At 41.5% G+C, this 26,812-nt stretch overlaps 3 protein-coding genes across 4 annotated transcripts in view; 1 reads left to right on the top strand and 2 right to left on the bottom strand.

The window, feature by feature from the left end:
* LOC135351783 (uncharacterized) overlaps positions 1 to 11,079 on the top strand; it is a 13,666-nt gene extending 2,587 nt beyond the window's left edge. Inside the window, exons 3-14 of the mRNA XM_064550877.1 lie at positions 158 to 221; positions 463 to 521; positions 580 to 637; positions 854 to 985; positions 1,660 to 7,553; positions 7,867 to 8,704; positions 8,919 to 9,082; positions 9,141 to 9,243; positions 9,746 to 9,936; positions 10,081 to 10,301; positions 10,460 to 10,559; positions 10,819 to 11,079. Coding sequence (XP_064406947.1) covers positions 158 to 221; positions 463 to 521; positions 580 to 637; positions 854 to 985; positions 1,660 to 7,553; positions 7,867 to 8,704; positions 8,919 to 9,082; positions 9,141 to 9,243; positions 9,746 to 9,936; positions 10,081 to 10,301; positions 10,460 to 10,559; positions 10,819 to 10,952 — 7,958 coding nt within the window. The 3' untranslated portion in view covers positions 10,953 to 11,079. The remainder of the gene's footprint in view (positions 1 to 157; positions 222 to 462; positions 522 to 579; positions 638 to 853; positions 986 to 1,659; positions 7,554 to 7,866; positions 8,705 to 8,918; positions 9,083 to 9,140; positions 9,244 to 9,745; positions 9,937 to 10,080; positions 10,302 to 10,459; positions 10,560 to 10,818) is intronic.
* On the bottom strand, positions 11,020 to 14,920 carry LOC135351788 (arylsulfatase L-like). Its single transcript, XM_064550882.1, has 3 exons — positions 14,782 to 14,920; positions 14,357 to 14,627; positions 11,020 to 12,460 (listed from the first exon to the last, which is right to left on the bottom strand). The coding sequence occupies exons 1-3, from the start codon at positions 14,785 to 14,787 to the stop codon at positions 11,184 to 11,186; spliced, it is 1,554 nt and encodes a 517-aa protein (XP_064406952.1). The 5' UTR covers positions 14,788 to 14,920; the 3' UTR covers positions 11,020 to 11,183.
* LOC135351784 (uncharacterized) lies at positions 14,921 to 26,812 on the bottom strand. 2 transcript variants are annotated; one of them, XM_064550878.1, is made up of 22 exons: positions 26,732 to 26,812; positions 26,591 to 26,655; positions 22,509 to 26,130; positions 22,370 to 22,453; positions 22,012 to 22,158; positions 21,857 to 21,904; positions 21,651 to 21,727; positions 21,282 to 21,435; positions 20,859 to 21,028; positions 19,804 to 19,969; positions 19,339 to 19,609; positions 18,400 to 18,617; positions 18,104 to 18,204; positions 17,632 to 17,904; positions 17,366 to 17,487; positions 17,037 to 17,163; positions 16,914 to 16,986; positions 16,588 to 16,819; positions 16,213 to 16,318; positions 15,681 to 15,828; positions 15,375 to 15,503; positions 14,921 to 15,250 (listed from the first exon to the last, which is right to left on the bottom strand). In XM_064550878.1, the coding sequence occupies exons 3-22, from the start codon at positions 26,068 to 26,070 to the stop codon at positions 15,030 to 15,032; spliced, it is 6,429 nt and encodes a 2,142-aa protein (XP_064406948.1). In that variant the 5' UTR covers positions 26,071 to 26,130; positions 26,591 to 26,655; positions 26,732 to 26,812; the 3' UTR covers positions 14,921 to 15,029. The 2 variants fall into 2 exon arrangements, with proteins under 2 accessions (XP_064406948.1, XP_064406949.1); XM_064550879.1 differs by having other exon boundaries at positions 22,509 to 26,110; positions 26,732 to 26,800.

The raw sequence follows: 26,812 nt of genomic DNA, 5'->3' as shown, positions 1-26,812 counted from the left end.
CATTCCTCCCTGCTTAAATCATGTTTTTCAGGAGTTTATCACTGCAAAGAATCGAAGTTTCTTAACTAGTCTACAGTGTCCTTAGGGGGTAAACTTGATTCAATCCTCTGTGTAATTTTCGAGTATCGTATATCCATGCACTCACTGTTTATTGCAGGTTCTATCAGTTACTACTATGCCAATCGGGTCGAAGTTGTTGAACGGCAACCCTTTCCCTCTTGGTAAGTGAAGTCCATCCTACACAGCACAGTAGGGATGTATATATACACATGTTCATGAAAATGGGCGGCGGTATTGGCCTGCATGTATACATGTAGGTGTTCGTTCATTCAGTCCTGCTAGCCAGTAGTTTACACAAGGAGATAAGACCTTAATTTATCCTTCAAGTTGTGTCGATGAACATTATATTTTTGTGTGCTACTTGTCAATGTGCACACTTATCGTGCACCTAAACACCCACAGGCCTCTATGGTTCATAGATCTTCGGTGCAGATGGTATTTCCAATCTCTTGGGTGGGAAGGTAAGTACTCCCTTAGACAGTAAGTGCATGCTTACTGCTTACGTGATTGCTCATGCAGGTCATGTGAATTTCTCCACCGATGAAGACAGAGAACAGCTAGCAGCATTCTTACTGGAGTAAGTGGCATCTTTCACTTTCAGTATATTGCTTAAATGCATGCATGTGAATTGAGTTTCTATCATGATTGTATGTACATAACCAAAGGTCAGCTTGCTTACTGTTATCACAATTACATGTGCATGAGTAATAGTGTCTATGCATGTCACACATTTAGAGATTCTTACACATTTTCTACATTTTTGCGTCTAGTTTAATAACTTTATGGTTTGTAGGAGGTCTGACTTGGGTGCCAAATCTACACTTGACCCCGCCTTTCTGCTTGAAGCCGTACAGAAGAACTGTGTGTGGGGTGTGCAGTTGCTGCTGAAGCACGGGGCGTCGCCCCTTCCCCACAGCAAGAACAGGTGGGAACTCCGTAGAATCTATTTCTGTAGCATGCTGTGCAATACATGTACATACATACATTTACTTATGTGTTTTAGGTTGGCATCATCCACTGTTGATTGTATAACTTTTGGGAATGTAAACTATACTGAGTGGCTGAAACTGTACATTTTGTAGGCCTTCTTACGGGAATCCATACATGTACGTACATGTAGCTTAAGTTGCTTGTGCCAGCTATTATATTATTTTATATTTGGGTTATAATTATTGTGCATGCCATGTTTAAATGTTCCATCATGAACTTTAAAGCTTATGTATTGCACAGTTCCGCCCACTCGCATAGTAATTATATTGACTGTGGGTGCATTCAAAAACTCACACTTATACATCTTTTTACCTAATGAATTTGCTTCAAATCCGCCAAAATTCCAATGCAATTCAGTTTTTAATGTTGAGCAATATTAAATTTTAGTCACTTCGTGGATAATATTTTTGTGGTTGCTGCTTGCACTGCAGGTAAAAGTAGGCACTCAATGCTTCATTCACGGGTAAAATATTCCTGGTCAGAGCTTCAACCACGAAAACCACGAATGTTTTGTCCCACGAACATTACCAGCTATACGGTAGTAACCTAAGGTATATAGGGTACATTCTTTATGTATAGGTGTTGTGATATTCAATGCATTGACTTCAGGTATCCACTGGTACAAGCAGTCAAACGCTGCCAAACTCCCATTATCAATGCCCTCTTGGATGCTTGGTCACGTGAATCGCACATGACTGAGGACTTTCTGTCTTCCCTCCTCGCTTCACTACCTGTTCTAGCCACTCATGTAAAAGCAGCTACAATCGAGAAAATTCTGACAACCTTGTCCTTGAAAGAAAACAATCAACTATGGCTATTGAGTTTTAGGCATGTTTCAAGACTACTATATCTTTTGCTTCTCTCTCCGTCGAATGAATGTGTTGAGCTTGGAAAGTCACTCGTAGAAGATACAATGCGCTTCCTCTGTCACTATGTCCTTCACTATAAGAGTCTTCAAGAAGTCAGTCTCTACAAAGGTTTCAATAGTAATGTACATCGACATCTTTCTAGTCTCAATGTCATCTTACAAGTTGCTCAGAGAGTTCACAAACAATTCTTCAAAGATTGTGTTATGTTTATTACCATCTGTATTGACAATAGATCTTCTATCGGTGATGTATTTGGCATCGCCTGTAGGAGGGGAATGTATCCCATGCTAGAATTTGTTTTAAATCACACCACATCTTCTTATGTAGAATTCCTGAGGCTAAATTCCAGCGTTGAAATAAATGCTTTGTACAATGCTGCTTGTAGTGGTGATTACAACACGATTAAACTATTAGTTGACTTGGGATTCAATCTTATACCTTCCAGAGAGCCACCTCTGTATGGGTACATTCACTCTTTAGTTAAGTTGAAGCTCACTTGTCCTCACCAAGTTTCAGTTTGTCGTTCCACACAATGTCAAATTCACAGCAACACAGCTCTCAAGAGACAAGAAACATTGATTGATATTTTCCTTCCGAGTAAAGAATACTTGTTCGAGGTTTTACCATCTTCTCCCAAATTTCCATTTCCAGAATTAGCTCAGGTTTTAAACTTAAAGATTGCCAAGCGTATTCTGATGGATATATTTGCAGTGTACAAATGTGATATGTCTTTAGCAAGCCAGGTATGTTGGGTGAAAGAAGTTGTACTTTCTTTTGCTGTTGAAGCCATACGTCTATCAGTCCGGGACTTGGTGCCTTTACTTGATAAACTACTCGCCAGTGTACTACCAGAGACTATTGCTTATAATATCCATACCTGTATGTTTGCTGCCAAAGCCGGATTGTGGAGTTACTGTATTCAGGTTATCAAAAACTGTACAATACAGCCCCCTGATATTAACCTAATTCATGCTATTACTAAAAGAGGTAAAGTTGATATACTGAGACTGTTGTACACCAAGAGCGGACTGCGTGGATGGATGCACACAAAGACATTGGAGCTTATTGAAATAGCTGTGTGGAATAAGCACACCGATTGCGTATTGTTTTTGCTCCGTCAGCTAGATACCACTCATGAAAAAGCGTTAACAGCTATTGTTAAGTCCGGAGATGAAGCATGCTTTGATGCAGCCATCAGATTAGTTATGTCCTCTCACCCGGGTGCTGTAGAAGGTAACCTATTGATGTTTCTCACTGCAGCCACAATGTACAATAGAAGTGCATTAACCAAGAAGATCATACAACAGTATAATAAGCTTGGTAGTTTCGAAAGTTCGACAGATGACAAGCATTTTAATGTCACCATGACCATTCTTGAAGCAGCAGTGAGGTATGGACTTACTAATGTAGCTTTGCATGCTTTGGAATCCTTACCATATCATCTCATAGAGAAACTCAAAACTGACGACAGATTCCACAGCATTCTCTGCTGGTCCTGCTACTGGGGAATGGTGGAATTGCTACGGAGACTGCCATTCACAAGTGCACGGCTGCTACACAGAGATGGAGAACAGAATCTTTCACCCTGGGAGTGTGCACTAGCTCATGGTCATGTCGGGAAGATCTCCTACCTAGACAATGCCCCAACTCTAGCTGAAGCTTGGAAAGAAAGTTTGGACAAAGCTAATCCAGCCGGCTTTAAAGTAGAACATTTATTGATCGGTTCTTTTGATGCCTTGATCACTGTTAACAAGAACGTAGACAATGGCGAATCAACCAACTTTAAACGCTTTGAAAGTCCTTTTTCCCGACAGATACAGCAGACAATTACGTTCTATGGTCGATACACAATAATGGCTGTACTACCGACGATGTATCTCAAATCAACTTACATGCTAAACCCACAAACATGTATAGCTCTAGTAAAATGCTTGGGTAGGTATGCTGGAGAGTTTTTTTGCCGCAGGATGGTCAACGTACTGGATCCAGTTAAAGTAATTAGTGACGAAGCTTTTGAGATTCTTCTCGATGCCATGGCAGAAACCAATCATCTTCAAAAGTATTTTGATAAAGTTGGTGTAGAGAATTGTGAGTGCTTTGTCAAACTTGTGCTTCAAGGTTCTGTCAGAAGAGTAAAAGCTCTACTCAATCGTGGGATAGACATTTTGAAATACGATAGCGATTGCCACTCCAGAACATCAGGCTCTATCCTTCATGCAGCTGTTCGAACTAGAAATGCAGAAATGGTGGCACTGATTCTCAATCTGTATAGTGACAAACCTCATGAAGCCTGTCTTCAAGAAAACTCTGAAAAAGAGTGCTCTCTGTATCTAGCCTTTGCCCTTGGTGCTGGAGAAGTACTTCAGAAAACATCTTTGGTGAAAAAAGCTGCACAAGAAGAAGACGTATCTGTGTCACGGTGGAGAATGGAAAGTATCAATGCACGTGGGTGGTTCCATCTAATGATGACTAGAAATGAACATTCGACGAATAGTACTGGTGCTCGATGTAACTTCGTGTTTAACATTCGGGAAGTGAAAATTGAGAAACTGTTGATAACGGCAATGAAGTACAGGAACATCAATGTGGTTAAGTCAGTGGTTGCAGCAACAGGAAATGTGGTCCAGCGCAATTCTTATGACCTTGCGTATCTTTCAGTGGAGGGTGGTAGTGATTTCTATGGTGAAGTAGAATGTCCAATAGGAAATTTGAAGAATGATTTGTTAGATTTCACAACTGATCTAACCAAACAATGTTCCAACGATGAGCAAGTGTTGTTATTCATCAAGTATCGTGATTTCGCCACCAGTCAAGAAGTTTTGAACATTTTTCATACTTCTTGCTGTTTGAACAGATACAAAGTTGTTTGTCAGCTACTTGAACAACGGGCTGTCAAGGAAACAGTCAGATCAGCTCTTTCTGTGAGGGGTGCACTAGAGGAAGGACTTTTACTAGCAATCGCCTCGGGCAACTACAACACAGCTGTCCATCTTAGTCTTGAGACTGGTCTAACATACGAATCCATAGACGTTGAAATTAATCCGGTTGCCAAGTGTGTCCCTGAGCTATCGAAGCTCATTTTTTCACACGTCAGTTATTATAATCTTTTGGAAAAGTTCTACAAGTCTATGTGTGAATGTGAAGGGAATCTATCATTGGCTGCATCATGGCTTGCTCACAACTGGACACCGTCCGAAAGCCTACTCATTGTCAAACAACTTGGTAACACTAGCTACGCTCCATCCAATCCGTGGCTTCTTCAACTTTCAGCAAAAGATGGGACCCGATCAAGAGAAGTGTTATTGACTGTGGACTGGGATTCTTTCTCCGAGTGTTTTCTGTCCACTCCTCTGCCTGATTGTCAGGACAAGCACCGCTACACACCTGTGTTGGTTGAGGCTGTAGTCTTCTCTCCTACAGTTCTAGGTCAGATATGCGGTCATACTGGCAGTAACCGAGAATATGAGCAATTGTCGCTCCTCTCAGACCTTGAGCAAATTTCTAATCTAATAGTGACCGCTCAAGTGTGGCCAGCCGTTCCTTCATTCAAGGTCTATGGAGATCAGGGTACGCTTACACTCTCTTACAAGCCTAGCGATGGGGCTATTTTGTTCCCCTCTATGGACAAAATTGACAATAGTGATATTCAGTCTTCCTTTGATAGTTCTGCTGTCAGTATATATAGTGGATCACCAAAGGACGTGACAGACTTGTGTCAATTTTTCAAAAGGCAACTCAAAAAGGTTATTTCGAACAGTTTAAAAGTTACTGTCTCTTGTGATTATGACTTCACAATTGCTGACCATGGCTCTGCTATCACTCAAGCTTTGGACGACTGCGTCAACGTTTTGAGTTTAGTGCAAAGTCCCCATGTACTGTATGCGAGCTTACACCCTGGAAAGCAATATAAAAAACTTCAATGTTTCAGTGGAACGTCCCCGTTTTTGAACAGACTAGAAGTGCACCTCGTTTCTTCCGACAGATACAACTTATCTTGTGTGTCAGTTGTCAGACAAGACAGGACCTTGAAGATTAGTATCTCTGTTATCGACAAGTATGAAGAAGATGATCCTGTGAACCCAAACTCTTTCTATGAGTTGTTATTTGAAGGACTGGTGGAGTGTTTGCTTGATACAGAAAGAGAGGCGTGTGTATGTCTTGTCAAAGAATTTGTATCTAATAAAATTTTACCTAATCTGACTCATTCTTTGAAGATGGGAAGACTGGATGAAGGGTTTGTATCACTTGGAGTACAAGACAGCGAAGATACTTTAACAGTACATACGCTTCAAGACCTCAGTAAAATCTCTCTTCCACAAATCAAGAACTTCGTCAAAATGACCACCTTCGTCAACTCGTTTTCAAAGTTAATGCAGGTGCTAACCTTGAAGCCCAGACTAGCCAGAGCTATATTCAACGGTGGGCTCAAAGGTATTTTAACTGAAAGAGAAGCCACCGGTTTTACTACTAAAGGAGGATACTCAATTCTCAAACTCTCTGCTACAGACCTGCAAACAAGGGCTCTGAGTGACAATATGATTGTTGTATTTCAATCTGTAATATCAGCTGCTTCAAAAACAAAAACTCAACAAAACACTATCGAATTTCCACCACCCAACGTACCAGCTCCATTCAGATGTCATATTGATATTTCGAAGAGTCCTGGGTTCCAGTTTCCAAGTGAAGGCATGTGCAATACAATCAGAGTGCAACTTGTTAGCTACAATGGTAGACCTCTCACCTCCTCCCCCACCATCCAATGTATCTTGAACATGACGATAAAAGACAGTAACTCTAAGCTAATAACTGCTAGCTCGTCCACAGATCCCCACTTTAAAACAGCTTCGAAGGATCTTCTTATTAATTTGAAGCCTGAAGGAATCTTTAAAATTCAGTGGACACCACGAAGCCAAGGTATCCATGATATTTCAATCAGATTGAACAATAATCCAATTGAAGGTTCCCCGTTCAAAGCATACAGCTGCTCTTATCCCATGCCTGGGTATCGTCAGACAATTGCAGGACAACCACTAGTTTTTGTTGCTTCCCACTCAAGCCATTGTTGTCAGAGGAATGTGTTTCCATCTATCAAGGTTCCCAACAAACCCTCTATTGTGCCCATGTGTCTTAAGGCTGTACAGCCGCTCCTGGAGGTAAGCAAAAGAAACATGGAAGTTGAAGCAGCTACTGGTTGTGTCAAAAAACTACGACGCCAACACACAAAAACTGGTCACCAGACGTCATCCAATGATGAGTCTCAAATGCACTACATTAGCATGGCTCTTAAACATGGTGGTCTCTCGCAATGGCTACTTAAAGAGGACAAAAATGTCATGGTCTTGGCCTGTCTTGACTCTAAGATGGGTAAGACAATCGAACAGAAGATAAGACATTCTCTCAGGATGTCGTGCGTTAGGCTTTCCAATGGGAGGTCCGTGGTCGTTTTAAAAATGAGAAACGCTTGTGTGCTCAAAGTGTACGTTGCTTGTGCATTATGCCACACTGTCCTGACAACTCAATGGATAGATCATGTGTCCGCTGACCCCACCACCTGTTATATTGTTCCTGGTCCATTGTGTACAGCAACAAGCACAGTGACTAATAATGACAAGGAAGTGCTTGGTAACATATGCTGTAAGTCGTGAGATTAGCTGTTATGAAGTGTATATAGTACATTTACTACAGTATATGTCATTGTAAATCCCCTCAAATGTGGCTTAGCCATGCACCTGCTAACATAATTATTATTGCTGTAATAAAACACGTTCTATCTGACCTGCCTCCCTCTCGATGTTTATGAGTCCCCAAATGTTTGTACTGCATAATTACGTACTGGTAATGTGTACAGTGCAGGTAATGTACAGTGCAGGTATTTGTTGAGTGTTGCTTCATGCATGAATCTCACACACACACACACACACACACACACACACACACACACACACAGCCTTCCGAGCAGGTGATGATATATCACTCAAAATCACGGCTCGAGACGACTACGGAAATACTCACAACTCAGGTGGTGCCATTACGAGTGCTGAAATCAGACCTGTTGCAAATACCTCCCACCCTGACCAGCAATATCCTCTGAGCCACCAACATTTGGTTGAAAATCCAACAAACATTGCGTGTCATGTACAAGACAATAATGACGGCACTTACATGATAAAAGCAAGAGTCACCATACAAGGACTGTATAACTTGTGCATTAATAACAAGGTGTTTAGTTCTGTCAAGGTAAATAGTGGGAACCCTTATCCCGACAACTTTCAACTTCTTCAGAGTAATACATACGAACTTTCAGTATCAGAGCGTGTCCCATGTATGATTGCAATGTATGATCAATATTTCAACCCCTGCCCCTTCAAAGGATGGCAACTACGCATAAAAGGAGAAGTAATGATGGAGAGTTTCTACGCTGAATGTAGTCCTCTACCCCAACGAGAATCTCAACCAGAAAATGTGTTTTGCTTCGATGTCTTTGCCAATGAAAAAGGCTCGCTTCAATTTAAAATTTCCTTCTGTAATGAGCAGCTTCCCTTCTGTCCAATAGAGTACACTGTACTCAAAGTAGTCCAAGAAAGTCTAAGCAGCCGAGTTTGCAAGCTGCAGCTCTATCTTACTCGGCTGTACGGTAGTACCAAGACCCCCACCTTTACCGTACACAGAGACAACCTACTAGAGAGCAGCATGAGTGTGTTTGTTGTTCACCCAGACTATTTCCAAAACCATTTGAGAGTGCGGTTTGGGGCGGAGCCTGGAATAGACACTGGAGGCGTTGCAAGGTGATTTACGTTATCGTACGTACAGAGCATACATTATATTACAAAGAACATGTTTATTTTTAGGTGGTTAGACTGGTGGTGTGGGAACTGATACTTGTATAATTATCACATGCGATCTCTTTTGCCAGCTATCTTAGTTGAGTAGCCACATCCTAAATCCGATTGCATGCATGCATGCTTTACAGTCAGCCCCAACACACACACTTCTACATAGAGAGTTCTTCCAACTCCTCTCTCAGCAGCTGGTGGACCCGCAATATGCTCTCTTCCAGAATATCAATGGCTTTTACAAGCCCTGTCAACTGTCATCCATCGACCCCCACCATCTCACTTTCTTCCAGTTCTTTGGCAAGATACTAGGAAGGGCTATTTGCGATGGTGAGGAGTTACCTACGCTCTGTGAGTGAATTATGTGAGCTCTGTTCAAACCCTGCAGGTCACCAGATCCCAGTGCGGTTTACACCCTCTGTCTACAAGTCCCTCCTCAAGCAGAAGTGTTCCCTTGACGACTTAAAACTGGAGGACCCTACACTCCACACGTGAGACTCACTAATCCAACCTGATATGCACAGTAGAGAAAACCACTAACATTTTCACAATACTAAGTGCACATTAATCCCTTTGGATTGTTGTTGGGGAAATGGCGAGCAATATTTATACTTGAAAAGTAACAAATTTGTAACAAATTTTGAGCCACCTAATTTTTGCAATTTTCGCAGATTTATACTCCAAAATTATGGCTGCTAAAATTTTGAATCATCAATTACTTCCAGTAATTGACCTCGAAGAAAAAAATGGCGTAACGTTTATAGTTGGTCGTCGAAAAGTTTTGCATTACATAACGTGGTTTTAACAAACCACTTTCAAATTAGTTTTAGCCCCTCTTACCCCATTAGCAATTCTGTATTAAACTATGAAGCACACTGGTAGCAAGAAAGTTGTGAACGTATCGTGTACACTGGGAGCTGTAAATTGCATGACAGAGTAAAAGCATACAGTATATAATACATGTACTAGGCATGTACATTGTCTCTCTTCCAGGAGTCTCTTGACAATTCTGAACAGTGAAAGTGAGGAGGTTCTTCAAGAACTGGCAGTAACTTTTACCGCTCAGAGGAGCCATTTTGGGGCCCTGCATACAGAGGCACTGGAGGAGGGAGGGGAGGACAAAAATGTCACTATGGAGAATCGGGAGGAGTTTGTTGACAAACTCTGCAACTGGCATCTACATAGTGAGTATTGTTATTAGCCTCTTGGGAATGGACAAAAATTATCGAGAGCATCCACTATACTAGCTCACTTCACAAAATTATGATTGTCACGGCATCTTATTTTTACACACACACACACACACACACACACACACACACACACAGAGTGCATCAATGGACAGCTGACGGCCATGAGGGACGGGCTTCATCACGTGATCATTCATGAACAATTGGTCACATTCTCCGCCCATGAACTGGAAGTCATCCTGAGTGGCCAGCCAGAGGTGGACATCAATTTTATTCGCTCAAGAACCACCTACAGTGGGTATTCCCCTAACCACAACGTTGTCCAATGGCTGTGGGATGTTCTGGAGAGATTCTCTCGGGTATGTATACCGTATTTACTTGATTAAATACCCGGGCGTTTATTATATCGAAGTCTGTAGAGGGAGCGTTTAAACGAGATGGGCTTTTGTAATGTGTGTTCCATGATGCCGCTATAGTTGTACTTTGTGCGTGACCTTCAGGATTAACTTAAATACAGGAACAGAGGTGCAAGTTCCTTCAATTCACTACGGGTTGCTCCTGTCTACCGTCTGCTGACATGGGCCAGTGGAGCTTCAGAGTTCAGAGGGGATTTACTGGTAACTATAGTGCAGCGTATTCCCTTGACTATCATGAAGGCTTTTTTTAATGGGGTTATCTCGCTACTGAATTGCTAATGCTTGTCACTTGCATGAGTGACTGTTCGATTTCATAATTATTATCAGGCATGTTTATATCGAATGAAGGCTAAGATGAGCGTTTCACTTTCTATGCCTACCCTCCTCAATATCATGTTGTACTATACAATCACCAGTGGTGATTCACCATGCACATGCATGTGTGTGTGCATCCTTACAGGTCCCAATTCGCTCCCTCAAGCTGCTACATGCTTTAACTCCATCTCTTTGCCCGAATACGAGAGTAAAAAAGGTCTCAAGGAGAAACTTGAATTAGCAATAATGTATGGCCAGCAAACTTTCCTCTTACACTGATTACACGTTCAAACTGCTGAGCTTCATTTCAAATTTTTCTATTATTAGTTTTGAGATCAATTCATAATCATAGTATTAGGATCATAGTAGTATTAGTAAGTTATAACTTTAATTTCCATCAAACATGTTATCTATAATATTATACTACATGTAGTGTAGCTATATGTAGCACCAGGAGTACACATGCATGCACTCCTGGTAGTATATCTATTATATCTGATAATTATGGGATTATAGCTGGTCGAATTCAGGTGTGTTGGGCCACCCGCTCGTATTGTAGTAGAGTGCCCTCCTCTGACCTGTTCCAGTGACTGGTTTGGCCCACCCACTAACGTACGGGTCCTCATAGAAGGAGAACCATTCCCTCAGGGCTCTATCATACACCGTTGCCATGCTGTTTACTTTCTCTTTAATCCCTGAAAACGGACTCAGTAGGTTGAGCTTCTCCGTCTTGTCATTCTCAAGGTCGTACAGCTCTGCATGTCCTGTTAGCCTCGTGACATACTTAATGCCATCTGTAGCATTTGAACGAGCATAACGTGTCTGACCATACTCTCCAAAAATTACTCTAAACATTTTTGAGTTCCTTGAACTGGGGTCTGTTAGTAGTCCGGAAAAGCTCTCTCCTGGTATATTACGAATAGATGGAAAGCTTGTATTGACAGCATATTCGATCAGAGTAGGTGCTACGTCCAGAACTTGAACCACAGAGTTTTCAACTGCTGGTTTGATAACTCCAAGGTGTCGCCAAATCATTGGAATTCTTATCGAAGTATCAAACATGTTTAAGGGGTACGCTGCATTCCCCTTACCCCAAAGTCCATGGTGACCTGCATTAAAGCCGTGATCACTAGCAAACACAACAAGAGTGCTCTGATCTAGACCGTTAGAGTGGAGAGTATCTAGTATTCTACCAATGTTCATATCCATGGCAGTTACAGCAGCATAGTAGCCTTTTAAACACTCTCGGTTTCCAAGGCAGTGTTCCGTTAGCCCCTTAGAAAAATGTCTAGCATAGGGGGACATGGGCTCTTGAGGGCAGGAGATGAACTTGGAATTGTTGTACATATCTACATATTGCTTGGGGTGCATAGAATCGGCTTTGCCGTCTGCCCCAACATATGGAGAATGGGGAGACGTGTAATGCACAGAGATATAGAATGGATCCTTCATTCCGCTCTTAGTGTACCCGTTGATAAAGCTAATAGCATCGTCGGTTATTATATCGGTCACATAGCCTTTAATATTCTCACACTTGGAGTTGTTTACCATTGGGGGATTAATGTAAGTCGAGCCCCCTTTCTGGTGTACGAACCAGTGCTTGAATGAGTGCTGGGGGTATTGTTGGTCCCCTAGATGGTATTTGCCGCTCATTGCACAGTAGTAGCCATGGGAGCTGAGAATATCCGTGTAAGATTCCTCTTTACCAGTGTAGTCAATGGCTTCGTCCTCACAGCCATTCCCTCGGCTAATCCAGTCATGTACTCCAGTCTGACTGGGTAGACGACCTGCAAGTTAAAAGAATAATAGTGGGCCCAGCTGCAGAGTAGTCTCAATAGGCCATCACATTGTGCTCAAAATTGCACACTATTAATTTTTTCATGCTCAACTTCTCGATCGAAAAACCGGAAACCGGTTAATCAATCAGACACCCAGTTGTTATAATCAGACATCCGGTTGATCAACCAGTAAACACAATTGGGTCCCTTTACGCAACCGTGCAAGAACGTTCTGTTGCCAAACTCTATTGTATATCATAACTATAGTATTTAGGTTTGATGCAGCATACAGTACATGATAATCAGCTGCTACAGCTTGTAACTACCCCATTAGAGGCTCTATAATACCGTATTACTAGAATATTTTGCGAGCATTAAACATATGCGAAGTTTGCGAGGGTTGATAAATAAACCTAAAAATAAAGTACTGAATACACAAACAAAAATCAATTTGGCTCATTCGCAAAGATAATTTCCACCCCCAAAATATTCTAGTTAATACAGTAGTAGATATTAAACCTTTATTTCTGAGGCACTAAAATTTCAGTTTTTCGCAGATTGACTAAAACATTTTTACTTTCGGTTATTGTAAAGACCTCTCTATATATATACTGTAGGGTTGAGTATCTATCATAAAGTGCTGTACGGCACAATACTTATATATAGCCCATGATTTTTTTGAGAATGGGACATTTCGATCTATCATAATTATGCATTGACACAACTAACTCAAAGTAGCCTCGAGACCAGACCAGGCTGACAAAAAGAACGCCTGGTCAAGTTCCTGGAATTTCTTGAATCGATAAATTAACCATAGGACACGACGAGCACAATTATTGGTCATGAATATGATTATGCATGGGTCACATGAACCTGTCCATATCACATTCATGATCGGTTGTGGGCGTGCGGTTAATCATCAGTACTGAGTACTGTAAGAATTTGACCGGCGTTCTTTTTGTCAACGAACAGGCTACACTCAGTTAGTTTTCAACGGTACGGTAGTAACGGTACGTTTAAATATATAGGAGTGAGCATGCGTCATAACCGCGGCAAACTGAGGGTTATAGAAACATGTGTTGGCCTTGCTTTCCCCTTGCTACCAACTACTGTGGAGTGCTATGATCTCTTGCAGTCTTTTAGATTAGCTATATATAGGAGAGCAACTTTTGGTTTCATGCGCCGTATATTCTTTACTTTCTCCATGCATGCACATATACTTCGATAATTATGACACATGTCCTACTTTTTCTGAGCAGAGCTACCTAAGTATTCTCCTTCTGCAGTAAACTTAGTATAGATACATGCGAGCAACTTTTGGTTTCATGCTTCCGTATATTCTTTTACTTTCTCCATGCATGCACATATACTTCAATAATTATGACACGTGTCCTACTTTTTCTGAGCAGAGCTACCTCCTTCTATAGTAAACTTGGTATAGATACATGTATGCATGCAATCAATGGCAGTCACATGGCACATAATTAGCTACATCTTTTACTTTCTCCATGCATGCACATATACTTCGATAATTATGACACGTGTCCTACTTTTTCTGAGCAGAGCTACCTCCTTCTATAGTAAACTTGGTATAGATACATGCATGCATGCAATCAATGGCAGTCACATGGCATATAATTAGCTACACAGAAGACGGCTGTCAACAACTATAGAACTGTCCAAAAAATTATACTGGATTACTCAAATCTAAAGACTTTACGTACGGCGATGATACGGACTTTCAGAAAACTTAAATGCTTAGTTTTATAGCAAAAATCCTCTCATCACAGTCATCATGTTTTGTTAATTTTGTACCCAGTACTATAGTGACTAGTAATTAAATTGGACATGAAGAAGCTCATGGCAAGCTCAAATTTTGCGGTCCAGCACCGTACACCAATATACCTGTAAAATAAGAAGTTCTGCTGGCTGAGCACACTGGGGTGTTGCAGAAAGCATTGTTGAACTTGATACCTTCCTCTGCTAACTTGTCAATGTTTGGAGTGATTATCTCAGAGTTTCCATAGGTAGCAGCCGCCCAGAGTCCCATGTCATCAGCCAGTATAAACACAATGTTGGGCTTCTCTGCTGCTCCTACTGTTTGTTGCTGTGGAGTGGCGGACACACTGCATACTAGAAGCACGAAGAGCAGGAGATGGGCCATCATACCATGCACCTAGAAAGCAAGAAATTCTTTACAATTATATTAATAATAGCTATAGCAATATACTATTATAATTATAAGTAATTATTGCTCTAGCTGTTGACTGTTCAGCCTATTAAAATAGATCTATGTAGTCTAGCATAATTATAACTACAGAGGAACTTACCAGCATGTGTGTGTTTTGCTGAAGCCTGTAGATATAAATTAATGTACTGTATCAGTATTATCTACACAAACCTGAAGCTGTTTACCGTCATACACCTGAGCAGCCCCGCCCCCATGCACTGTGCAAACAGCAATCAGAATAAGCGTAATTATAATAATAATACAGGAAATGATACATGTATCTACATGACATTGTACAATAAGTATAACAATAATTGAACTATAACAAATAAGGGAACCATCTAGAAATTAATTGTGAGAATCATCAAATTTCAAATCCATGTGATGGGAACTACACAGTCTCTCGAGGTCTTGCAGCACATTCTTCTCAGTGTGAGATAATCGAACCACCTCGGACATGATTCCATGGTTACTTACGTTGAGAAAGCCAATCTCGTCGGTGATAACAGAACAGAGCTCTCGGTGAGAGGAGATACGCTGCTGAACATCATCCAGCTCCAAAGAAGCAGCTGCGTAATTATAATAATTCAGTGATAAAAAAAAACCAAGTATTGTCTAAACTCATTTGGATATAAATCTTGACCTATACTGTACTGTGAAAGCGAATTGGAACTACAATGTGAATTAACTCACCTCTGTTGTCAGTGTCGATAGTGCTGGTGGAGGCAGCTGCCCGCTGATGTGCTTTCTCCACCAATAGCTTGACGTCACTCAGCTCAACCACTTGGAGCAAGTTTCGCATGCACTCAGCATACTGGAGATCTGTAGATAGTATTAGAGACTGTAAAGAGCAGTATTTTCTCAACCTTGTCAATATGCTAATGCATTTTATGTTTTACAGTTTCTAATTGGACTAGGTGGTTGTTTTTTTCATTCCGGTGTTTCATTACAAACGCCACTAACATTGTACTTTCACTAAATATTATAAGGGTTAATTACCTTCTTTGGTTGCTAGGGCCTTCCCCTGAGCAGCTGCAGTGGCAGCAAGACTAGTGCGACCTACTCCGTACGATGCGTTGTTCTTCTGTCTACGTATTAGCAGGGGAGGGACCGTTGGCTGGGTGGGAGGTGCAACAGCAGTGAGGGGCTACAGCGAAAGAGGAGGATTGGTGATTCGATAAAACATTAAAACATGAAATGGTATAATTATTTTGTTTGCACCATAAAAAGCACATGATTGTCAACGTCATACTGGTGTCTAATGTTTCACAAATCGGCCATTTTTGTGCATTTGTGTATAACATTATCGGGGTGTAGATCCTAGGTACAGTATTACGTTTGCTTTTAGGTATTAGAGTGTTTGAAAATGTCATGAAATTTGCAAAATCCGTGAACATTATTTTTGCCTCTCGAAGAATACATTGTACCTGCTACCGTATGCTGTGCTTACAGACGAACAATTTGCGGATCTGCTTTCATAGAGAGCTTCTTCCATTCCAGTACACATAAATGCACGTGTATGTACATGTACCTTGTCTTTCTTGCTGCTGGGGGAGGAGCCAATCTGAAGAGGTATGCTGAGGTCGTCCAACAACAACTGCATGTCCTCTATCTCTATCAGTCTGCCGGCTGCACCTCTGGAGAGAAAGAGACAATATTAAAAAGACATGGTTGTAAATTGCTGTATTTAGTACCTCGCACTCTCTAAAAATTTCCATGTATATATACGCGCACTCTGTCTCCACACAATACAAACTATGTTTCGCACACACACTCACACCTCCTTGTATACCCTCTTTGACCCTTACACTACAAATAATGCTACCTTTTTACTTAGCAGTCTATTAAAAATCCACACCATCACATCAAACACACTTCATATAATTATATTCACACTTTGCCACACCTGAGGGAGATTACGTTGGCGTTCCTGAGTAGAGTGGCTTGTTGTCCAGTGGGCATGATGGTATCCACCTTGAGCCTCCTGAGAACAGTAGTAAGGTGGCTTCTATTCACCTCAGGGAAGTACTTGCGCCAGAGCTCTGTTAGTGAGCCGTACTGCTCTCCCCGCCACGATCGCAGGAGAGCCATTGTCTGCCCATCACTGCAATCAACTTCATGCAATGTGGACTGAAAACCTGTGAGCAGGAAAAGATATCTGACGTACAGCATTGAGTACATCAAGTATTATTAGTAGTTCCCAGTCCGCACACGCACACACACTTGGCTAACCATGCTCGTCATCTTCAGGTATTGATGTCTTGGCCGGAAAAAGAGCAGGGCTGTGGGTCGGAGCTCCAGGGGACTAGGGGAGACAACACTGGTGACCAACAAATTCACAGCTATACAACATACCAGGAGTGGTGTGGATGAGAGGGTGATTGTCTCCAAGTGTTGGTGGACCTCAGCAGGTACCTGCTCCTGTAGGGCATCCAATAACGTCCATACTTCATCTGGGCCAATAAGACGACATACGGGAGACCTGCAGAGAATATACGTATATGCACGTAGCTCTCTCAAATTCAAGAACTGAAAGCATCCCACAAAAAAGTTACTACCGTAGAGCAGTTTTGTGAACAGAGCTATACCAAGCTTGTCAAGCAAGTACAACATTAAATATGCTACGACACGTTTTCTGACAACCACCTTGCTCTACAGTACTGAATAGACTAGTCTATAGACACCTGTTTGAGTGCAGTCCAAGAGCCTGTAGTCTCTTGAGGAGTGTTGAGTCACCCTGAGTCAGAGGGAGGTTGAGGTCTTTTACTATCTCAAACACATCAGACTTGGAGTGATTTCGTAACACCTGTGCATGAGAGGTGGGTAGATGAGCTAATAATGTATACGTGCATGTAGTTTGAATCTTATACACAATGAGCACATGAAACCACAGTTGCCGGCCTGTACACACACACATTCACAATATTGCTATACACATATCCTTTCACACCTTGCCGCAGAGCTCGGGGAGACAAAACCTAGGTGTCCCCGACTCATCTACCAAACAAGTCACGTCTGCTTCTCCCCACGGAATACGCCCATATTTATACCCAGAGAACTTGAACGACTTGGATGTGGCATTTCTGGTAGGAGTAGTGGGGTCATCTGATTTGTTGACAGGATTGTTTGCTCCGCTCATTTCTCCTGGGAGGTCATCGAGGGACTCGATATCGGCAGTGGAGGGGAGACGGGAAGAAGGGGCAGAGGAGGACACACTGAATTGCTGCAGGTAAGGCAATCCTCAGTAAAATTACATTAGGCATAAACCTGAATAGCCAGCAACGTTTCCTAAAACCGTCACAGTAAACCTTCCGAAAGCCTATTTCAAGTGCACATAATTGTTACAACTGTAATACTGATGAGAACATGAAACACTCCATCCGTATACCGTTTGACTAAGTATTAGCTGTTAATGAACTCACATGCTCTTTTTTAATCTTTGGTGCTGATCCACCCTCGTAGCCATAGTAACCATCTCTTAGTCTTTTGCGTGATCGAACCGGGGGTAAAATAGTCTCACTCACTGCAGAGTGTTGACGGGATTAGGTCGCAACAAAAATCTTACTCATAAGAGTAAATCTAGTCGTATATGCAAGCTACGTACATTGTAACATCTGCAATGATGCACTGCAACCGAACGTTAATATTTAGCGCCAAATATACACATGCATTGTACGATCAGATACATACATGTATGTATGTAACTTGTAGTACTGACCATCAGGAATAGCAGTGGGGGCGTCGGCCAAGTTGTGACCACACTCATGACAATCGGTCATTTTGGCGAGGTTGCAATGTCCACAAGAAGGGCAGAGCCTCCGACCAAATGAGTAAAGACCAAATCTCTTCCCACAACTGTAACACTTTTTGGACTTCTTGAGAAGCTGTGTTCCACACTGTGGACAGTACTTCTGCTTCTGGCCTTTTCCGTCAATGCTGCAGCGTGGAGGATGCAATACATTTACATGTAGTAGCTATAGCTATATATATAAACTGTATAGTTAAAAAAAGTACTGTCAACTCTCTAAGCAGTTTGTACACGAACTAGCTTCAGTATAATAATGAAAGCACCGCAGGTGCTGATGCCTCGGTGGAGATGCCAAAGCTACATAACATAAAGCTACTAATAGCTGATGAACATTTTTGCAATAATAATTTTGCTGCATGCAAACTCAAAGAGTGGGTAATAATCGACCATGATTGTTGTTAAAAACGATCAATGCCAAAAGTTAAAGTCTAAAATTAATGGCTGCCATCAGCAGAGCCTTGCAGCTCTCTTCCTCACTCTTGCAGCTACCAATAGCTAGCGTTCTAGTGCAGAGCTAACTACTAAGTAGAGTAGTAACACTCGGTAAACAAGTTTGGCTACGTGCTCTTCTGAAAAGGCTGCAATGGCATTCCAAGTAAGCAAAACTAGGCATAACTCGAGAACGAAGCATTATTTTGCAAATCCACGAATTAAAATCCAAGTAAACATGACTAGAAGCCTATAGAAACTCTTACTTGCACTTGATTCATCCTTGAGCAGCTGTAGCAGTCTACACACACAGACACACAAACACACTACCGTATACCTCGCTTGCGCATGCGCACCGAGGCATAATAAGGGCAAGAAAATGATGGCTTTCGTAGGCTTTCTGTACATACTGACTGACACCTGAATCGAGGAGGGGTGCCCAGTTTGGTTTGAGGGAAATCTTGTTGGTCTTGAAATACATGATAATCTTGTGATTTATGTGCTTCGTCATGTGACCGATCAGGTGACTGTTCACATGACTTTGAGTCATCGACAGAGTCATCAACGTTGTCCAGGGGAGAATCTTTAGGGGATTTCTTCTTCTTTGGAGAACCAGTTGTACACAAAGGAATTGCTTCTAAGTGCTCTCCTTCCAAGAGATCATTGGGGTCAACATCGCTGAGATCAATTACTGCATGTAGACAAGAAGATCATATTATAATGTGCCCTAGCTACATGTAGGACATACATGTACAACACTTGTTTAGACATTCACAGGCTGTAATCTCTCACATTAAATGTAGCGCAGTTACCCATGGCAAGGGTACATGTACATACATGCACTTGAAAAAGCACACGTACTTGAAAAATCAAGTTACTCCTCACCTCGTCTACCCTTTGGAAACTTGTTCCTACAGAGGTCCTCCAGACAGTCTGGGATAGGGGAGTCTGTGCCGTAGTGTTCCACTATGCGTTGTACATACTTGTACTCGAGTATTCTGCAAGTATGAGTGTTTGTCGCCACACCACCCATTCGTCTGAGCACCTGGTGCTGTGAGGTGGGAGGAACTTTTAATAACTATACACTGTACATGTACATAGGCACAAGGAGTCTACATTGTACTTATAAGTATAACAGTTGGCATCAAAGACAAAAACACACTTTTCTTACAGCATTTTTGAATAGCCCATAATGTTTGCCTGGTCTTCAATGGCGTAAAGCATAAGGCATGCCCACCTAATTTTGCTATTCGCAAAACAGTGTACATGTACAGTAGCGGTCAAAAAAAGTACCCGTTCCGTTTACGTAGTACGTCCGTAGTACGTTCCGTTTGACAACGTATCAAAAGCGTTGAATTTACCGCACCGTTGATAATTACTGTTGCACGTTGCAAGTACATTTTGCAGAAAAGTTTTAGAAAACGAACAAAGAGACAATCCTAGTCATCTCGAGTATTGTAGCTATACTAGTTACTTAGCTATGCTATGGCTATGTCTAGCTGTATGTCTAGCTCTAGATCTATTACAACAAAGATATAAAACGCACCATTCACAAGTTCTTTAACCTTCTCATCAAAAAGGATGTCTGCAGTCTCTATAGAGTCCTATCTCTGTTCTACAAGGTTAGAAAGTGCTAGCTAGCTAGCTATAAATCTAACAGCTACATGTAACTGCTGCAAAAGTTCTAGCGAGCTAGCTGCGTGCAGAGCTGCATGGGTGTGGCCGAAGGTAAAATTTAACAACGGTTGATTAGAAAAAAAACGCAACGGTACGTAGCGTATCTTGAGCGTACTTTTAGCGCTTATTTTGCAACGTACTAGCGTACTACGGACGTACTACGTAAACGGAGCGAGTACTTTTTTTTTACCGCTACTGTAGCAGTACACCAGTAAGAGAAAACTGAGTAACGAATCCTTCGACATACACGCACACACACTCACCCAGTGCATAGGGGGCTTGACAGTCTTAATTTGGTGTCGATAGGTGTAGGCGTAGATGGTGTTGGCAGGGAGGTCTTTGAAAAGCTTGTGTCGTAGCTCGTAGATTGACAAGCAGGGTGTAACTATGTGAGCAGAAGACGTTGATGGAGACTCCAACAATGGGTCCAGTTCTGCGGTTGATTACAATACATTGCTGCCCAGATACTTAGTGTAAGATCGTTATATAATTATTATTATCACAGAATAGAGGTTTTAACACTGTCTTGTATACACGTACATGTACAGCTGTATACATGTACATAGCAAATAAAAAGCATGGGTGCACCTAGGAATAACTTGTGCATCCTCCAAAACTAACCTATATAATAGCTTGCTAACATTGTACAAAAAAGTATACAAGATACAGTGCAAGTAGGCTCTCACCCTCCTCAATTTCTGGTTCGATCATTGGTTCGAGTTTGGCTTTCCTACGAGTTTTGCGTTCAGCGCCAGGCTGGGGGGTGCTCTTAATCACCTTGGGAGGAGGCTCGGCCGCCTTGGTGGAGCTGTTAGGACTCTCCTCCTCAAGAACAGTCGACTGAACAGAAACAAGAGAATAACTAAAAGTACATGTATATACGTCATAAACTGCATACACACACGTACATGTATTGTATCAGGATTCGTGAATACAATCATCAAAATTTCAATACAGATACATAGCTATTACAATTTATTCATAAGGGTTTGACACACATGCACATTTGCATACCATACAGCACAATGCAGGTTTGTTAGCCTCTATATACTCACTTTTATTTGGCCGTCCAGCAAAGGAACCATGAATACCACCCTTTGCTCACCCCACGTGACATGGTGGAGGAACCCGTCTGTATGTGTGTGTGAGGGGGAGTGGGGTGTCTAGAAGTGTACAAGCGCTTATAAAATCACCTACATTTACAGTGTAAAATTTATTTGAACATCACTCTAAAACTACAGTGTTTGAAAACAGAACCGACCTTTAAGCTTCACAGAGTATAGTTTCATCCTCGGCTTTCTCTTCTTGTCTAAATGAAAAAGTTGACTGAGCAACCATAACGCCTTTACCCAAGAAGCAAATTATCTCAACCCCACAATCTTGTTTCCTATACACACAGTCATGTTTTTATCAAACCTGATATGGAATTTGTTTGCTTTCTCTTTCTCTTTGGTTGCTTGTCATCGCCTGCCCCCTCCCCACCCTCACAATCATCACCACCTCCACGCGAAGCACCGCCCTCTTTTTTACGGCGACCATCACCACTCTTCTTACCACCTCTACCTGGATAAAACATTAAAATAGAAGACACCAAACTAGACACTGTGAATATACTAACCAAACAGCACACCAAGACATGCTCAGTGGAACAAAAGGATACAGTATGTTACGTACATGTAGTATGCTGTAACCAATGTGACTTTCTAAAGACACACTAACAAGTACATGTACAGACGACGTGTAATGCAACTGTGCGTACTCATAGGATATTTACCTTTGTTCCCAGTTTTACTAGATTTCTTATTTTGACGGTTAGACTCAGCTGGAGCACGAGTGGGAGACTTAGAGCTCATGTCACCTACAGCAAAATACAACAGTTGAAATAATTTATACTTAATTAGTTGCTTAATCACCAATTGTTGAGTCTTGACTTTTGACAGGTGGAGCAAAGGAGCTGAGAACAGATACAAAAACACCACCTACTTTAGACACGGGGGGTTGATCCGGGCTTCTAGACTCTAGACTTTGTACTAGAACCCCACCAATGGAGGCAGTAGGCCTGGGTCGAATTGACCGATAGTTACTAGTAGTGGATAAATTAAGTCCTTCATTTTTAAGAGAGCTGAGAATGCTGTTGCTGACTTGCAGCCTCACTTGGCTGGGGTTTCCTGGTACGTCAGGCAGAATGTTAGCTGAGGAGGATGGCTGCTTATGTAGAGAAAGAATGCATGCAGAGGATTGGCCAGTAACAGCGTCCTGGAGAGGCAGAGCAAGCTCTGATGGGACAACAGGCAGAGCAGGAATCGTATTCTGAAGAATAGCATCATTACAGCTATCATCAGGATGTGTGTTAAGAGTGCTGGAATCGATTAGTGGTAGTTTCAATAGCGGAGGTACATGTGCCGTGAAGTTGTTTTCAGGGAGTATTGGATTAGTGGCAGTTATCGTGGGTACATCTACTAGAGGGTCATTAATCATAGCCTGTTCAGCATTTAAGTCTTGAGTTACATGATCAGTCGGTTCCTCTTTTATAGAAGTCAATGAAGGTACGTAATTACCAGCAATAGGATCGACTTCTCTAGTAACATGATCGACTTCTCTAGTAACATGATCGACTTCTCTAGTAACATTCTCAACTTCTCTAGTATTCAAGTCACCAGCTAGCGGTATTGTACTAGGCTCAGATTTACGCGAAATTTTAGCATTTACAACGCAAAAGTTTGGTGAAGGTAAAATAACTTGATCATTGTTCGATGACAAACCATCAATTTGCGCTGACGATGTATTATCTTTAAGGAGTGATACTCGAATTTTATCGTTACCAGTTGTTTCAATCTTTCTGAATGAATTCGAAAGTCTTAAAGGAATGTTGTCTTTGATTTCAGACGGAACCCCATCTCGTGATGAACCTTCAGCAGCTATAGGACCTTGGATCAATGGGGAATACAATGATAACTTAGCAAAAGACGAACTTTGCGTAAGGGAATCCACAGTTTTGCTATTGATTGGCGTTGTTATTGCTGTGCTAACACTTGGTGAGAACGAACTCGGTGCAGGTTGAATAATGCTAGGTTCGTTCGCTTTAGATTTGTTAAGTTCCTTAATGCTTTGAATCACATCAGCAACAATGTCAGAGAAAACATTCTTACGCCTCTTAGCAGCTGGTTTTCCGTCTTCCAAAGTTGACGTGTTTTTCCCCAAAATACTAGTGGGTTCCGAATTATCTGAACCAGTTTGACTTTTCAGAATGCTGCGTTGTATTTCAATCTGAGCTTGGATTTGATTAGCTAGGATCTTTCGCTGTATTTGTTGGTACTGTTCTATGGGTGTTCGCTTCAAAGTCAGTCCTACTAGTTCCCTGATTTTGTGAAGTGAAGGCACATACACACTTTTAATCGTTGGCACTGGGTTGGGAGGAGTACATTTAATCCCGGTGGACATATGAGGCATCGAAGTGGAGACAGTTGACTCAACTTCAACAGTGGGCAACAAGAATTTTTCGTCCTTACAAGTGAAACTTTGCGAGTCCTCACTAGATATTGGGGAAGGGGAGAGATTCTGAGTGGGTGGGTACGTAGAGCTTATGGCAGAAGTAATTACACTTGGTGAAGGTAGTGAAAGATCATTCTTTTGTTCTTCCAAGCAGTCTTCACTGGACGGTGGCAAAGGAGAGTCATCGCAAGGATTTTGACTTAACGATATTTTAACCGGTTCTTCGCTCGATAAGATTGGTAAGGCGTCTTGATTCCTTTCGGAATCTTCAATTGGTACAAGGTTCTTACTTGGTGCAGTCTCGTTATATGCGATAGAGTTTTGATGTTCTTCATTCAGTATAGTGCTCTCATTTGTTATTTCTTCATCTTCATTTGTACCTTTTACAGGGTCTTGATTTGCTTTCAGTACAGAGCATTCATTCAGCAAAGAGTCCTTAATTGGCAGAGGAATTTCATCTTTACTCAGAGCAAATGATTCATCTCCATCCAATACACAAGGATGGTATTCATTCGTTATAGGCCTTCCTTCATCCAATAAATGCAGAGTGTCCATACCTTGTACAGACCGAAGGTCTCCATTACATAAAGATGGAGTGCCTTCATTCTGAAAGTCCATAAGTTGTTCATTCTGTGAAAGTAGCAAATCGAGATGTTGTGTATTTGACCAATTCTTGACAGTGACTGGTAGTGGCACAGTTTCTTGTGCAGTACTCACTTCAGTAGTAACAGAGCTCGGGACAAGCAAAGAGGGACCATTAGATGAATTAGCAGCTATTGCAATTTGCGTGATATCAGATGAGGCTTTAGAATTTGAAGAGAGTTTGGAATCATAACTAGAAGACGTTTTATCAGTGCCTAGTTGTCCATGATCCAAAAAGACAGTAGAGGCTGATGAAAAGCAAGGAGAGACCATTCCAGAGCTCGAAGAAGGTGAGAGTGGCAAAGGGGGCAAATTCAGCGCCACGGCTTGGTTGGAAGGTGTTTGACTGATGCAAGTAGGCACTGTCACAGGTGAGATCGACATTGATGATTGAGTTGTGATAAAATCATCTTCAAAAAAACTACCAGCAGTTGAATTCATGGGTGGTGTTGAGGGTTCAGCAGCGTCTTCGCACAACAAGTTTTCTTCCCCTTCACTAAGACGTAACGAAAAAGGTATGGTAAAATCATTGGATTCCTCAATTGTTTCTTCAATTAATTCAGTGTTCGGTTCAATCAATGATGAGCTACATGTAGCACAATCCTCAACAGGGTCAAGAGAGTCACTCTTTTCCTCAGTTTCTTCAAAAGATTTATTGCCACAAATCTTGAGAATATTGAGCACAGTGGGTAAGAGCTCAGGCTTCGGGGAGCTGAGATTGTCAGGATGGATATTCTCTTCAGTATCAGGTTCGTTGAATTGGGAGGGCTGCTCTGATACTACCAGTTCAGCATTGATTTCAAATCCACAGCGGTCACACTTATATGGAGGCTTCTCACGACTTTTTGCTTTACGACAGAAGTGACACTTCGGGCACGGAGGTATTCGACAACGCTGCGCCCAATGATCGTAAAAGAACTTGTGGCAGTTTTGGCACTTTTTCGATTTTGCAGTTTCTGAAACTGTACCACAGCTGCATATTTTAAGACTAGTGCCTGGTATTGTTTCGACTCTACAAATGTTTTGTTGCACCTTTTGTATAGGCACTACTTCACCATTCAGTTTTCGCTTGTCTTCGATAGTAGAACGCCTTCTACGATATTTCAGAGCTAAATCAATGGCCCGGTTATGGTGCCGCTTAATCACTCCGTTTTTTCTGCTGGCCATTAAAAAGTCAGTAGAATCTTTGACAACTTGACTACTATTCACTTGGACGTTCGCAAACACAGCAACACTCTCTGTACAATTACCAATGAATTCTATAGTATGAGAGTTAATCGGGTTCACTTCGTTTCCAATACTGTACACGGGCAGTTTTATAAGTTCAACACAACTGGCCATTTCACTACAGACATGACATGGCTACGACATCCATTTATCCCTACAGAAGGTAAGTTAAACCTGTAGGTGAAAAACAACATACATGTACTTGCATACTGTTTAATGAAAGTATCAGTGAAAGTAGTGATGTGCACATACAAACAAACTGCTTAACATTATAGTTGAATCCACAAACGAATCCACAAACGTTCATTACATAATTATTCGATTGCTAATCATTTTGCACACATAAGTAAATACACTGCCAAAAGAAAATAGTTATAGACAAGGCCCGGCGCAATGTTGCCTACAGATTGATTTGCCCTAGGCTAGCAAAGACATGCATAATTAATATTTACTACTATTTTATGAAGTGATTACTTAACTTAATTATACTTATAGCATTCCTACCACAGTTACATTGCAGTTATGTACAAAATCGTGACAGTAGATACTAATATTATGGTGGGAGATCATTGATGGTAAGCTGGCTAGATTCTTTAGGTACAAAATCATATGGAAACAGTTGCACTCCACCCACTTCAATGGAAATCCAATCTATTTGATGATGTCCAGGATTCTTTCAATGAATTGTCTGCTCACTTCCTATATGTTAAGTTGCAGAGAAACAATAAAGTGTTGTAAGTACGTGATACCAAGTAAGAGAGTACAGCAAGCTCACCTTTTCTATCTATTTACATCGAGAAAATTGTTGCTAGCTACACTCATGGAAGTTGTGTTTATGCGCATGCTCGTGTTTTTC

Source organism: Halichondria panicea, chromosome 17 (genome assembly GCF_963675165.1).
Source record: "Halichondria panicea chromosome 17, odHalPani1.1, whole genome shotgun sequence".
NCBI lineage: Eukaryota > Metazoa > Porifera > Demospongiae > Suberitida > Halichondriidae > Halichondria > Halichondria panicea.
The sequence above is the reverse complement of the archived record's forward strand: the minus strand, read 5'-3'. Positions and strand labels throughout refer to the sequence as shown.